Source organism: Anneissia japonica, unplaced genomic scaffold, assembly GCF_011630105.1.
Source record: "Anneissia japonica isolate Jap-2015-1 unplaced genomic scaffold, ASM1163010v1 scaffold1302_len1884557_cov193, whole genome shotgun sequence".
NCBI classification, from domain to species: Eukaryota; Metazoa; Echinodermata; class Crinoidea; order Comatulida; family Comatulidae; genus Anneissia; species Anneissia japonica.
The window spans coordinates 371352-385546 of NW_022736804.1; the positions used below are offsets into that span (position 1 = coordinate 371352).

The following is a 14195-nucleotide window of genomic DNA, read 5'->3' on the forward strand; positions in this document are numbered from 1 at the left end:
ATGCTAACCGTTCCTTTTGCATGTTGGATTCCACCGATGAAAACAATATAAAATATTAGCAAATTTCCGACCAGGTTTTTATGAATAGCGTTTCGAAGAGACTTCCAGAGCTCTCTGTAAAGAGTATCAGCAGTCCATGTTACTTTCTAGTGTTGTTTGTTTACGATATGAATGTTATGCATTGGTAAAACGATGAAATTATAAATTCTTAATGTGTAACAACTACTAAGCTGAAAGTGCATTCGCACTGAATCGGAATTTTCGGATCGGAAAGCCTACCGAACCGATCAGAAAATCGAATCAGTACATTAGTCATGTGCAGATCTGGACAAAATGATTAAGCGGTGACCTTTTGATGAATGAGTAGGATTGAGCACATGATTTCACTTCAAAGGCTTCCTACTTATTAAAAGGTTAATATATGAAAGTACAAGAAAGAAGGAACACAGCAAAATCGATTGCGCAAAAGATCAACATACAATTTTCGTTCTACTGTACATTGACAAGAATCGTGGGTTTTTCGGGCTCAGTATAAATGATATATGAATTTGGTTCTACAATCAAACATTTTACCTCCTCATTTCTAAGTGTGTGTTGTCGGATGCTCCATCTCTTTTTAGGTCTACGCCTAGTTAATAACATACCTGAAAAATGCATATGTGATAGCAGTCAGAGTAAGAGCGGTGGTAGACAGCCCGAAACCGATGAGGGTTAACTTCGATAACAGCTTCTCATGAAAGCTCGAATGGTTCTCATGGTCTGAAATAGACTCCGAAGATTTTTTAGATCCATGCTCCTATGGTGCAATGAAATTACATTATTATCATTATTTTAGGCCTATTATAATAATTCTTACGCCTATTATTACTAGCTTAGTGTTATAATAATAATAATAATAATAATAATAATAATAATAATAATAATAATAATAATAATAATAATACTGTAGCTCTATTAGTAGTAGTAGCAGCAGTAGTAATAATACTGCTCTCCTACTACCACCATCACCATCGGCACTGCCACCGCCACCGCCGCCACCACAACCACGGCCACCACCAAATGAAATGGCACACTCATGCATAAATCTAAATATAATTTTCTTTTTTTTTCTCAAATTTTTGTTATAATTTAGACAAATTCAGGGGGCTTGTGCCGGCTGGGTCTCCCTTAAATCCGCTACTGCATCGCGTCTAACCCCACCCCCACTCCTAACCTAGATACTGGCCTGTGTTACCTCGTTAGGCACTTTATCGAAAGTAGGCTTATGCATCAGTGCTCCAAAACTTGTTAAATGGTTACAGGTACAATGTACAACGCCATCAAGAGTATTCCAATTAGTTTCGCACCCTTCAAACGACCACAAACTGGAAAAAATATGAGTTGTAGGCCGATCATAGGAAATGAGTTATTACGTCGCGTGTGGAAACGGTGTTAATTAGTATTGACCATGATCCTACAATGAAGGATCGTTGATAATACATAACATATTTTGAAAACACATTATTGGATGTACTGGCTTTTATAGGCCTGTATATCTCTATCGACTTTGTATACATTTTTAATCTGCTCCTTGCCACATGAAGAGTAATTGTGTTTCGGTTTAGGAAGTGATGTGTTTAATGGTGAAGGTTGCAAATAAAAGGGTTATAGTATCATAAAAAAAAAAAAATAATAACGGAATCTATGGTAGGCCCTAACATAAAGGACAGAGATAAATTGATCAGATGATGATTGAGGGATGATAAAGTAGCTGATAATGGAAGTAATAGAAAGAATCATATATGAAATGAGAGATAATGAAAAAAGATGATAATGATAAAGGTTAAATTAGCAAAATTAATCGTCAGAAAGTTTACAATTATAAATCACGTTTAAAACAGACAATGGAAGCCGAAATGTGAAGTCCTTTTCTTTCCTTTTATTGTTTATCCTGTATGTATGTTTGTTTTAGATAAAGATGACACAAACTAATACTATACAATTGGAGGAGACAATTATATTTCACCAGGGGCGGCCCCAGAATTTGCCCGACTGGGATCCAATGTCACCGACCGGGGTGGTGGGACGACACCCCGACGAGAACGTACGTGGGCGTAGTCGGTTCGATACATATCTCTGGGGAGTAATCCAGGGGCGTTTTTAGAGTCTACTGTAAAAAATACATTATATTGTTTTCTTCTTTCCGACGGGGGGTGGGGGCTAGGTCTCCTGGCCCTGGCCACCACTGGCGTCACCCCTGTTTTTCACCTTTTAAGCTAGGAAATTGAGTGTTATTGGACAAGTAATAGGCCTATGTGCAGTAAAGTTTAATATAGGGAAAACAATGAAAATATCTTACCTAGTATTGTAGTTTGGATCGAGAAATGCACAATGCAATGTTTGTTGCGATTCCGAGATATTTACCTAAAAAAAGATTGGGTTTAAATATTAGTTGAAACCGAAATAACGTTAAGTATGGTTATTAGAGATAGATATATTATCGTTTGTGAAATCTGGAAAACGCCTTAAGATTATGCTTATCTAAATTTGCAATATTCAAATATTAAATATAATAGGCCGGCCGGCCGGTCTCCTTCAAATCTGTGTTTTGAGCAACATAATATGGCCCCGGCGGAAAGTTCCGTCGACCACCCGACAAATGATGAATATATATTATTAAGCTTGGTCAAAGTTTACAAAATTTACCTCCTCAACAATCGGCATAGTGAATTGGACGTCAGCTTGCAGTCTTGTTCTGTTTATTGAAAAGACACTTATGGAGAGGAAGTCAGTTACCATTCTGTACGTACCCAGTTCTGCTGGTGATGAGGATCTGAGATTGAGAGTTTGGAATGTTTGCATTTACCAAACGCAAACGTTTTCGGGCATCGCCCTTCATCCATATATATACTGTCTCTTATACACATCTAGATGTGTATAAGAGACAGGTGTAACATTAATATCAGTAACATTAGTATGAAAATATTCGACATAATACTATAATAATAATTATTATGTTAATTATTAGGCAAGTGACAAATTAAATTGATGACACGGCTTGATATTTACCCATTTGTTATATCTGTATTATCTACTATCGAGACATTATCTGTCTGATCAGAATTCCAATAAGTTACAGTGATTATAATAGGACCTGTAATAATAAATTATTCATTATCAAATCAATGTCAATTGACAAATAACATTTTTAAAATGCTAAAAATAAGATAAAGATGAAAAGGACATTCTTAAAAAAAATTTTAACCAATAAAATAATATAAAAACACAAATTCACAACTACACCAGACAACCTAACCTAACCTAACATAAAATCAAAGGAAGAATTTAAAAAGCAAGCAAACCAATGACCAAGAACACATTTCAACGGGTTTGGTGGTGGTGTATTCCAGGACAACCGGTTTTGTTAAATTGTTTGACAAAAACAGTGGCAGAAAGTTAAAGGAGTAAAGGTAAGACTATTGTAATAAAATTCATAAAATTAATACAAATAAAATTCATAAAGTTTATGATAAAATTCATAAAGTTTATGATAAAGTTCATAAAATTTATGATAACATTATAACATTTGTGATAAAATAGATGCAGAAATAAAAAGATAAAATTGATAAAATCTTAAGAAAGATAAAAATTAAAATTAAAATAATTGATAAAAGCATAAATGAAGTATTAAAACAAATAGAAATATTGAATAAAATATCTTTGTTAAGACATTTTTAAAAATTTATAAAGCTGTCAATTTTCTTTTAAAATGACGAAGGTGAATAAAAACATGAATATAGTACAACGGTAGAAAAAAATGTATAGTACTCTAGTATTTGATCAGTAGGGTGTTTTTAAAAGTATGAATAATGACATTAAAGTTTAGCCTTAACCCTTGTGTTATAATGGTGTTTATGAGTTTAATTTTCAAATATAGATACTAATCTAATATTAAGCTCTTTTGTGACGGAATACATAGCAACGCCAATTTGATATAATTTATGATGATATCATGGATCTTTAGGAGCCCATGCCTACGGAAAAACAGACGATACACTCTCTCTATAGTTTGTGAAGATAATAACTAGAATTGCTTTTCTTTGAAGACGTTTAATTTCATCAAGATATTTGTACGTGCAGCCCCATACGATGATGCAATAGTTAAAAATTGGTTCAACAATTGATCTATGAGATAGTAAGTAAAGCATGAAATGGAAGGAAGTGTCTCATCATATATAGTATTCCGATGTACATAGAGATATCTTTTGAGATAACACTGATATGTTCTTTAAAAGTTACGTGTTCGTTTATGGGTACCTCAAGAAATTTGTGACATTTTACTCTGTCAACTTCTTTACCATCAATAAATATTTTAATATGTTGTATGTCGTTTAAGAAATTTCAGTATTTAGAAGGTTATTAAATTATTTAAGTTCTTGTTCTTCGATAATTACAATCTTTTTTTCTATTTTGGCTAGAGGCTTGTTTAGCCTACAACCAGGGCAGATTGTAATGTGTTTTTGCACTTTCAATTACAGTGAGATATATTTGCATGGATTAATTCATATTTCTTGGTAGACACATCATATTGACTGCTACCACTATTGTTAGGGTAGACTAATGTAGGTTAATAAAGAGAATTGGCTGATAGAAGTGTAGGTTCTTATACAAATTGGAAATAAAAGTCAAGTAACAAAATACGACTATAAATCTATCTCAGCGTTGTAGCACATTTAAACGTGTGGCTCTCTTCCTCATCTTAGTCAAATTTACGTTTTGTCATTTTTCATCAAGCTCTACTATCTTATAACTAATAGTCTGCGTGATGAAAAATATGATTTTTTTTCTTTGGTTATTGTTTACCTAAAGTCAGTTATTTTGTACACCTGCTCTGTCATTTCAATCAATTCTGTCAATACGTCCTTTAACAAAGTATCATTTTATAAGATCAATGGGCTTTATTATTCGTTGTAAATGTTATTAGAAATAGACGATTGAAAAATTAGTTTGCCATTGACTAACCTAATAATGAGACCCACGTATCTTATGTATAATGTATTTAGGTAATGCCATGCTTGGTGACCTGAATATATGCCAAGAGGTATAAAAACAGAGAAGCCGGGCAGGTAAAGCTACAGCCAGAGAGATGTATCTAGGAGTGTATAATTGACATGGAGGCTGATGGGAAAGCGAAGGTTAAAGTGGGGGCTCGAAGGTTAAGTGAGGGAGCTAGCTCAAAACATGAGATAATTCTTAACTAGAGTGTATATTTTTTTCTCAGAAGCTATCTAGTGGGGGAGTGTATGTATGCACGTAGAATGAAAAAAAAACTTTAAGCCGGAAGGAAAAAAAGAGTGTATCGTGTTAACTTATAGATTCCTTATGTGAATTATTAAAGATACTCTAAAACTATATGTTTTTTTTAAATACAATTACACACCCCTCCAAATAAAGACCGCCTCAATTAAAGACAACTTTTTTGTGGTCCCAAATTTAAAAATGTCTTATACTTTAATTAGAGACCAAAGCTGCTAATGGAAACCTCAGTCCCAGAAGTCGTCTTTAATTAGGCCTAGAGGGAGAACTGTAATTTAAATAACAGGCTCAGTTATTAATATAATTATTTTATCAAAAGAAAATAAATGATATGATTTTGTAATTATTCTTATTCCTCTCAAAATGCTGAAAATGCAGGATTGTATGGAATGTATTATCGACTCACCTGTGGTTTCATCAACAACGTTTAAAGAAAGTGTCACCGGTTTATCCGATGCGGATACTGAGAAGTTCTGCAGGCTTGTCAAATTGTATAAAACCGCCACACGGCCACCTGCAGAAAGTTCATAATCCAATTAAAAAAAAAAACATTACATATTTGATTTTTTTTTTTATAAAGTGGTATACCATGATAATATGTGGAAAGAATAACTTGAACAAAATCAATATTTAATTAAATTGTTTACTTCGTATATGTAAATAAACAGGATGTTGGCTTTCTTTTCAAACTATAAACGAGAAAATATTTCTTTCGTTAGATAACAAATGTTGAAAATTATACTTCTCCTTATTACGGGTCTAAGTCTGTCTTCTAATCATACATTACTAATAATAAACGATAATAAATAATTTGCCTAATAATAGGAAAATTAATAATAATAACAATAATAATAATAATTATTATTATTATTATTATTGTTGTAGGCTTTATAAATGGGATAGTAATAACGACAAATAATAATAATTAATAATAACAATATTAATATATGATGACGGAAATTATAACATTGATGATGTTGTGTTGATAATGATATATTAACAATATTGTTGGGGATGGTGGTTTATAATGATGCTAATAATAAGGATGGTGATGAGAAGAATGGTAATACTGTTATGATAATGATGATGTTGAGGATGATGTTGATGACGATGATGATTATTATTGATGATGATGATGATGATGATTTTGATGATTATGGATCTTATTGAAAATAGCGTTTTAAAAATTACATTATGAATATTATTTAACCAAAATATTTATATTATTTTTCTACAATAACTGATGTTCATATTTATTTTATTTATTTATTTATTAAACATATTTAGGTAGGATAACACATACAGACGAGATTGTCAAGCTGTTTTCAATATGGCTTTGTATAGATAAAGATACAATAAACAACATAAAAAAGGCTATCTTAAACATATAATGTTGGTTTAATAATAATTAAGAAGGTTTGCTAACGTACTTAAATAATCACCATCAGTGGAGCATTCTTGCAAGTCGGTTGCTGAATCGATAAATACACAGTCGAGCAATATCGCTTCCACACACTCCATCGATTCTGCAACAGTGTATGAATCCTACACAGAAGGAGAAATACTAGCTTTGTTATAGGCCATTATATTTTCAATTGATCGATCAGTCAATTATTGATCGAACACCCGCAGACCGCCAATCAATCAATCAATCAATCAATCAATCAATCAATCAATCAATTAATCAATCAATCTACCAGCCCAGCTGATTAAGGTGTTTGCATATACAGCAAGAAACCCGGGTAGGGCTATTCATTCATTCATTCATTCATTCATTCATTCATTCATTCATTCATTCATTCATTCATTCATTCATTCGTTCGTTCGTTCATTCATTCATTCATTCATTCATTTCCTTTTTTTTCTTTCTTTAAACATACATTAACATAAACATTTCATTACATATTAATAAACATTACAAATCAATACTGTATTGTTATTATATTCACCATAATGACATTTAAATCAAAAGAGGAGAAAAGAAGGAAAGTGGGAATTTCTGAAGCACAGCTTATTATATGAAAAACTCCCTGAAACAAAATGTAGTAATTTAAGATAAATATGTATATGCTCTATGGCACACACAAAAAAAACATAAACAAAGTATAAAAAAGAAGTCTAACATGAATATGATCTCTATATTATATAATAAATATAATATTCCGGATTTGAGAACTGTTTTTCACTCTTCGCAGAATCCTTTCCTTTAGCACTCATAATTTAATATCAACATTATCGCAGATTTGAAGACGACACTGTGGTTTTATATTCACTAACGACACAAAAGAATATGTTAATTTAATAAAGGAATTTGTAGATGATCTAATTCAACAAGACATTGACAGCAACGATCTTGATAATTATTAGATTTTGACTGATTAATGCGATGTTCTATGCTTGATTTCAGTACCTTTTCAGTATAATATTTCAATAAAAGGTAAATGAGATGGGTACTGGACTGTAATAAAGTGGCAATCGAGGACTTATGATTCGCGATAGACGGCGTTTTTACAGCCTTAGCCTTTTTTCACGTGTGGTTAGTGATTGTGTGCTGCTTACGTAAGTCTAGGAGTGGGGGCGCCCCTCTCACCGCACAAGCTCGGCCTTATCTGGAGCACCTGCTTTTTAAATAATAGAAATTATATCAATGTGTGCGATGTGTTTTGCGGAAATGTAATTAATATAGTACAGGTGGGAGAATACTGGTAGACAGATTCTATTTAAACACAATGTACTTACAATGTCTTGCAAGGTATTATTTCTTTGACACGGTCCAAGTATGTTATTGTTTTCCAGGAATGATTTATCTTCTGTTAATAAAAAGAGCTTACATATAACTTTATCAACGTTAAAGTGAGAAAATTTTGGAGATCTTACACATACATAAAGAATAATAAATAGTATTAACCAATCAGAATCAAGTTAAAAATACAATTAGTTGATTGGACCACAAAATATAAGTTCAGTGACAATTTAATTTAGACTAAATAAGGACTTAGGCTCTACATGTGATTATGCCTTCATACGCAATAATTCACTATGAATACAGTATCTAACTATATATTATGCTATATATTATTTCTACTTATGTACATTTTATTGTATTCATTGATTTCTAAACTGTATTTAATAGTCATCATGATATCATGCGTTAAATTATTTAAACTACATATACCTTTATATTTCTGCAATTTATTTTCTATTCCACAATTGTTTTAATTATATATAGGACCTTATATTAATCTTACTATGTTTTATTTCCTGTTTACTTTAGTTAAATAAGTCTTAGCATTAAGCTGGTTCAATGGCACCGCCAATAATCTATCGCTTACATAATCATTTTGCCGACATCTTATCATGGTTTAATTGGAATTGAACATATCAATTAATAGGAACAAGTATAGCCCTATTATTAAACAGGAATAGTCCTTCAGTTCATTTTATTCAGTTATATGAAAAAAGTGTCTCTGGAGGGATTCGAACCTGCAACCTCTCGATCAAGGCGAGTGTCATACCCATTATTCCACGGAATAATGCTATGCTTGATACGATTGTAACAACCTGTTTCTATTTGAGCACCGTTATTATTAATTTATCCATTTTTGTTTATATTATAATCCATTATTTGTATATATTTTATTGTATATATAGCTCTACTAAGTATATATACTGTCTCTTATACACATCTTGTACACTAAGACTAGTTTCTTTAGGTAATATGCGCACTGTAGAATAAATATTACATTTATATAAGAGACAGTATATATATAGTAAGTTAACAGCCAAAAATACAACCAAAGATTACAGATAACACTGTATAGTTCTTCCTCCCTGGAGATTATATATAGGCCTACAGCTAACCATAGAATCTACTAAAAATGTTGAATGCCCTTATCAAAAAGTTTCTTTTAATAAACAATAAACTATATGCTACGGTACCTTTTTCACAGATAGTCGGATGAGTTTGGTCGCACGGCATATCGTACCATTTGAATTCGTTGAGTGTGTCAATGAGTACGCAGTCCTCCGATCGCCCATATTGGTGGCCGTTGTTAGGCTCAACGCCCCTAAAATCTGGAATAAGATAAGTAGGTTTACAGTATTACATATTTAATAGTATCATATTCATATTTACTAATATCATCATATATACTTGATTATTTCCAGTGGAGGTGTTCCTTCATACAATACTTACTATCGAGTGATTCATACTGTAATAAATAATATAATAATAATAATAATAATAATAATAATAATAATAATAATAATAATAATAATGATAATAATAATAATAATGATAATAATAATAATAATGCTAATAATAATATAATAATAATAATGATAATAATAATAATATTAATAATAAATAATAATAATAATTAGTATTATTATTATACTACCATGCAACATTGATAGCATGGTAGGCCTATTAGTTTTTAAGGCAGTGGCTATTGTTACACTAGTCTTGCACCAATTCTTCATTCTGATTGGAAGTTATTGTCCTAATCCAATTTATGTGTATGTATTATATGTACAGTACGTCGAAGATTGTTATAGACCTACTAGAGAAGCCCTTGTAAATACTGCCGTCTGCCCACCGGAATATGCCCTCTGTGACCTCGTCTGTCAAACCAATCCACACCCCACCACTATACCCTATCGATGAAAGAATGATGACGTCGATAGCAAGCTGCTCCTCTTCGGAGTTGATAGCAACCAAGTTTGTTCCTTTGTTCTGGCACCACGACTGATGCGTTAACCAAAAACTGTATTCGGGGTTGGGGAAGTAGCAGCTATTGTTGAAATAAGCTTCACAATCTGTCAAAAATATTTGATAATAAGTCAATTGGCTTGCAGAAACATTGGGGACTGGGGTAGTCTCGACGCTCCATGTAAAACTCCCTCCCAGGGTCCGGTATATTTCGACTTTGACTTCATTTTAGAATATCTTCTTTTCGTCTTCTTTTAAAGCATTAGTTTAAATTGTACCAAGTTCCAAACTAAACTTTTTAAAATGTCAATTGCTGTTGCCGTATCTTGAAAGACCGACGTTCCATCATCATATGCCCCGGGACCGCATTACGCCCCCACCTCCTTACATTGCTTATCAAAAGGATCAATGTTTTCTATTGTTCACTGGTAACAACACATGATGAAATCATTCATACCTACTTCGCAAACAGCTGGTAGTAATGTTGTGCATGCAATCGATTCTGGTTGTTGATTATTGATACTAAAGCAGTCCTCTGTAGAATTTGACGAATTTAACGATGATACTGCCAAGAATAGGAATAAAGAGGAAAACAAATTATATGTATACACAATTTATTTCTCCTACCTATTGGATAGTCTTACCTCAGTTGGTTATTAATCCCTAATATCGAATCTAGAACACAATAATGCACTATTAAAAATCGCTGATGGACCTGATTATTGATCTAAATAACGAAACACAGTGCTTGAAATAGACAGAATCATTACCATTAGCAGCAATGGAATGGTCGGAGCCGATCCAGAACTGTTCCGAAAGATTTATTCGACTTGCCAAAAACTGGAATTCCGCATCAGTTTCCGTATTTGACAGGTTTCCAATGAAGTTAGCAGCACATGTTTCTACCTGACTAGCCCACGTCCTTAGCTCAGGTAGAAGTATATAACAACTTCTGTTTCTTTGAAAATCGCAATCTTGATCGAAGAAAGGAATAAACTAATTAACTTTTGATTATTCTAGTAGTATATTCATTTTGAATACATGTAGACTAACTGTTTTGTTTTGTTTTAGTTTTTAGATAAACAACCTCATTTTATTGCACCTCCGACAAAGAAGTTATGTGTTTATGTTTTTACTCTCTGTCTGTTTGTTAGCATAATTACGCAATAACTAAGGAGCATAAAAAAACCCTGCGTTTATTATTCGGTATTCAAACACAAATTCAAAACAATTTGTACCTTTACATAATAAATAATAATAATAATAATAATAATAATAATAATAATAATAATAATAATAATAATAATAATAATAATATTAGATAATAGTACATTAAATTATCGGTATCGACACAGAATGGAAGTAGGACTATGCTCTATAGCTGTCTCTTATAGCACAAGTTTTTTTAGATCCAGTTGTAGGGGCGTCCCATTTTTCGTATTCCCACCATGCATTTCGGTGGAAGACAGTGGAACACTTTTTTTGTGTGGAGAACTCTATCTTGTATTTCTAGTATCTTTGATTATAGTGATTAGTAAAAACAGTATCCATGAAATGAAGCATTGCTACAATTTCGAAGTCTATTTTAATAAGGAAATTTGAAATGTCAGTCCCCAAATCTGTTTCTGCATACAGGTTTATGTTTTTGTGCGCATGTGCAGTCCACTTACTTAGTTCACAAAGACCTTTATTGTAACTTGTGCATGATAAATCGTTCCAGTTATTGCCATCTATCATCTCCACACAATTTTCCTCGCCGTATCTCCATCCATTATCTGGCTGGCCACTACCAAAGTCTTTGATTTAAGTCAAAAGAGATAAATATATTGAGGCGGTTTGTATAACTATGTCAATATTTCTGTTATTATTATTATTATTATTATTATTATTATTATTATTATTATTATTATTATTATTATTATTATTATTATTATTATTATTATTGTTATTATTATTATTATTATTATTATTATTATTATTTATTATTATCATTATTGTTATTATTATTATTAACTTGCCATCATACGCTACGATAGATGTGTTGTCCTGCCAACGAAATTCCCCTTCGACAAATTGGTCAGTGAGTCCGATCCAAACGTTGGTTGCTTGGAGATTTGTTTGAATTGTTTCTGTAATGAACGCCTGTTCCTCCACAGAATCAATTTTTATAATCTGACTGTCTTTTTCAACTAAGCATTCGTTGACTTGTCCATTCCATGAATTCGCGCTATCGATAACATGGTAGCAACTACCTATGTGCTTTATATCACAATCTACTGAAATAAAATGGTAGGTTATCATACAGACATCGACAGTGGCGTATCTAAGAATGTGGGGAGGGGAAGGGGTTGGCTCACCAGTCGCCCCCCTCACCCCACCCCACAGAAAATGCTCGAAGCAAGAATTACTTTCAAGTAGTGAAATATCATCTTATCCTGCGAGTTAGCACCCCCTCACTTAATCGAGCACCCCTCTCCCACTTCGCTTCCCCATTATCCCCCATTTCAAGACTCCATACGCCACTGACAATCGAGAGTGTGTAGGAACGTCATTGGAAATAGAACAAGGAAATAGTTGTAATATAACATTAATATTAAATTGTTTAAACAATGAAAGAGTCTTTATACAGTCTCTATCCTTCAGAAAAAATGACTGACATTAAACTTTTGTTATATACCAATTTCCAAATTAACTACATTAAATAATTTTACTTAATTTAAGAATATATTAGTAAAAGATTCTCTTTATGATCTAACGCTGATTTTTTTCCCCGATCTGATTAATTAATAGTATTGTTTTTAAAAGTAGACCTATGTTAAAACTTACCAATAGACGAACAATTTATTCGGCAGAAATAATAAAATATTAAAACAATCTTAGCAGTCCTCATCACCTGCATCTCTGGCCGTGTCCGGCTGCTCATCTTTGAGACCGTGATCCGGCTGATATGACGTTTTTACATTCGTGTGAGGTGAGTGCATCTTTTATTTGTAATGAATTTATTACATGTTCAGTCAAGGTACAATGCATCAAAGTATTACTGTATGTGATTGGTTATTCCGTCACCAATGGGCTAACGACGATATGATGACTAATTGATGGGTGATCCGTGCTCCCCCCACTGGATCCGCCCCTGGAAATTGCACTCTCAGACTAAACACTTGAATATAATTTTCTTTCTTTTTTTTTTAATTTTGAAAAGGGAGGGGAGGGATGGTCCGACTTCCCCCTTCTTGAATCCGCCACTGCTCAATATCTTGTTATCTTGTAATTTTGGCGGAAAATTAAAAACAAAATAAAAACCACAAGAGACGTGCTGAGTTAATAAGTAAATAGCTAATTGTAAGTCTTAAAACTAAAAAAAAAAAGTAAAGTATTGATTTTATTGTTAATTTTCTGGCTTTATCAAAGGATGAGTTCATTTGCAGCTTGATTGGAAACTTCTTGTAATTTTGGCGGAAAATTAAAAACAAAATAAAAACCACAAGAGACGTGCTGAGTTAATAAGTAATGAGCTAACTGTAAGTCTTAAAACTAAAAAAAAGAAGTAAAGTATTGATTTTATTGTTAATTTTCTGGCTTTATCAAAGGATGAGTTCATTTGCAGCTTGATTGGAAACTTGTTGAGTTAATCACATTGCAATTTAATTTATTATAAAAAGGAATCGTTACAAAGACGCCTGCAAGCAAGATTTTTCAACTGGTGGCTGGTCTTAATAATATCTAGGCCTATGTTTATAACATATTATTGGAATAAAATAATATTCGTTTTTAAAGCACGGAAAAGCAAATTTTCCAGGAAAAGTTAATATTCCAAAAGAAACACTTTAAAAAAGGACAGCATATCATTAAAAATTGTAGGTGGGAGATGGAGGGCGTATTCCGGGCCGCATTATATTTTTCCCATACAATTAAGGCAGAAATTATAGAGGGCACTATTTTAGGTCATTTAGGGCAAATGATCAGACCTTCTCCTCGCTGAAACAGAGTTCATAGTGTATCGAGATGAATGTTATAGACCAAAATTTCTTAAATAAACCTTGGTAGTCAAGGCAGTCGTGAAAATTATAATATCCCTATGACTAGACACAGTTTATGTACAACATGTAATATTGAATATGGCTATTTCAGTAGCTATATACGGTATAGTGTAGTATACAGGACCGGCGGAACGTTTTTCAAAGTTGGG

At 32.5% G+C, this 14195-nt stretch overlaps 1 protein-coding gene across 3 annotated transcripts in view; it reads right to left on the minus strand.

The window, feature by feature from the left end:
* The window catches only part of LOC117116896 (adhesion G protein-coupled receptor L2-like), an 18620-nt gene extending 5644 nt beyond the window's left edge, over positions 1-12976 (minus strand). For 2 of the 3 annotated variants that reach the window (XM_033261020.1, XM_033261022.1), the window contains exons 1-16: positions 12833-12976; positions 12025-12282; positions 11677-11802; positions 10777-10980; positions 10464-10571; positions 9859-10113; positions 9235-9369; positions 8035-8105; positions 6726-6840; positions 5702-5809; positions 3049-3133; positions 2686-2812; positions 2339-2403; positions 1235-1364; positions 645-796; positions 9-114 (exon numbers count right to left, since the gene is read on the minus strand). In XM_033261020.1, coding sequence (XP_033116911.1) covers positions 9-114; positions 645-796; positions 1235-1364; positions 2339-2403; positions 2686-2812; positions 3049-3133; positions 5702-5809; positions 6726-6840; positions 8035-8105; positions 9235-9369; positions 9859-10113; positions 10464-10571; positions 10777-10980; positions 11677-11802; positions 12025-12282; positions 12833-12929 — 2142 coding nt within the window. In that variant the 5' untranslated portion in view covers positions 12930-12976. The remainder of the gene's footprint in view (positions 1-8; positions 115-644; positions 797-1234; positions 1365-2338; positions 2404-2685; positions 2813-3048; positions 3134-5701; positions 5810-6725; positions 6841-8034; positions 8106-9234; positions 9370-9858; positions 10114-10463; positions 10572-10776; positions 10981-11676; positions 11803-12024; positions 12283-12832) is intronic. The other variant, XM_033261021.1, reaches the window with a different exon arrangement.
* Between the last annotated feature and the right edge of the window lie 1219 nt (positions 12977-14195).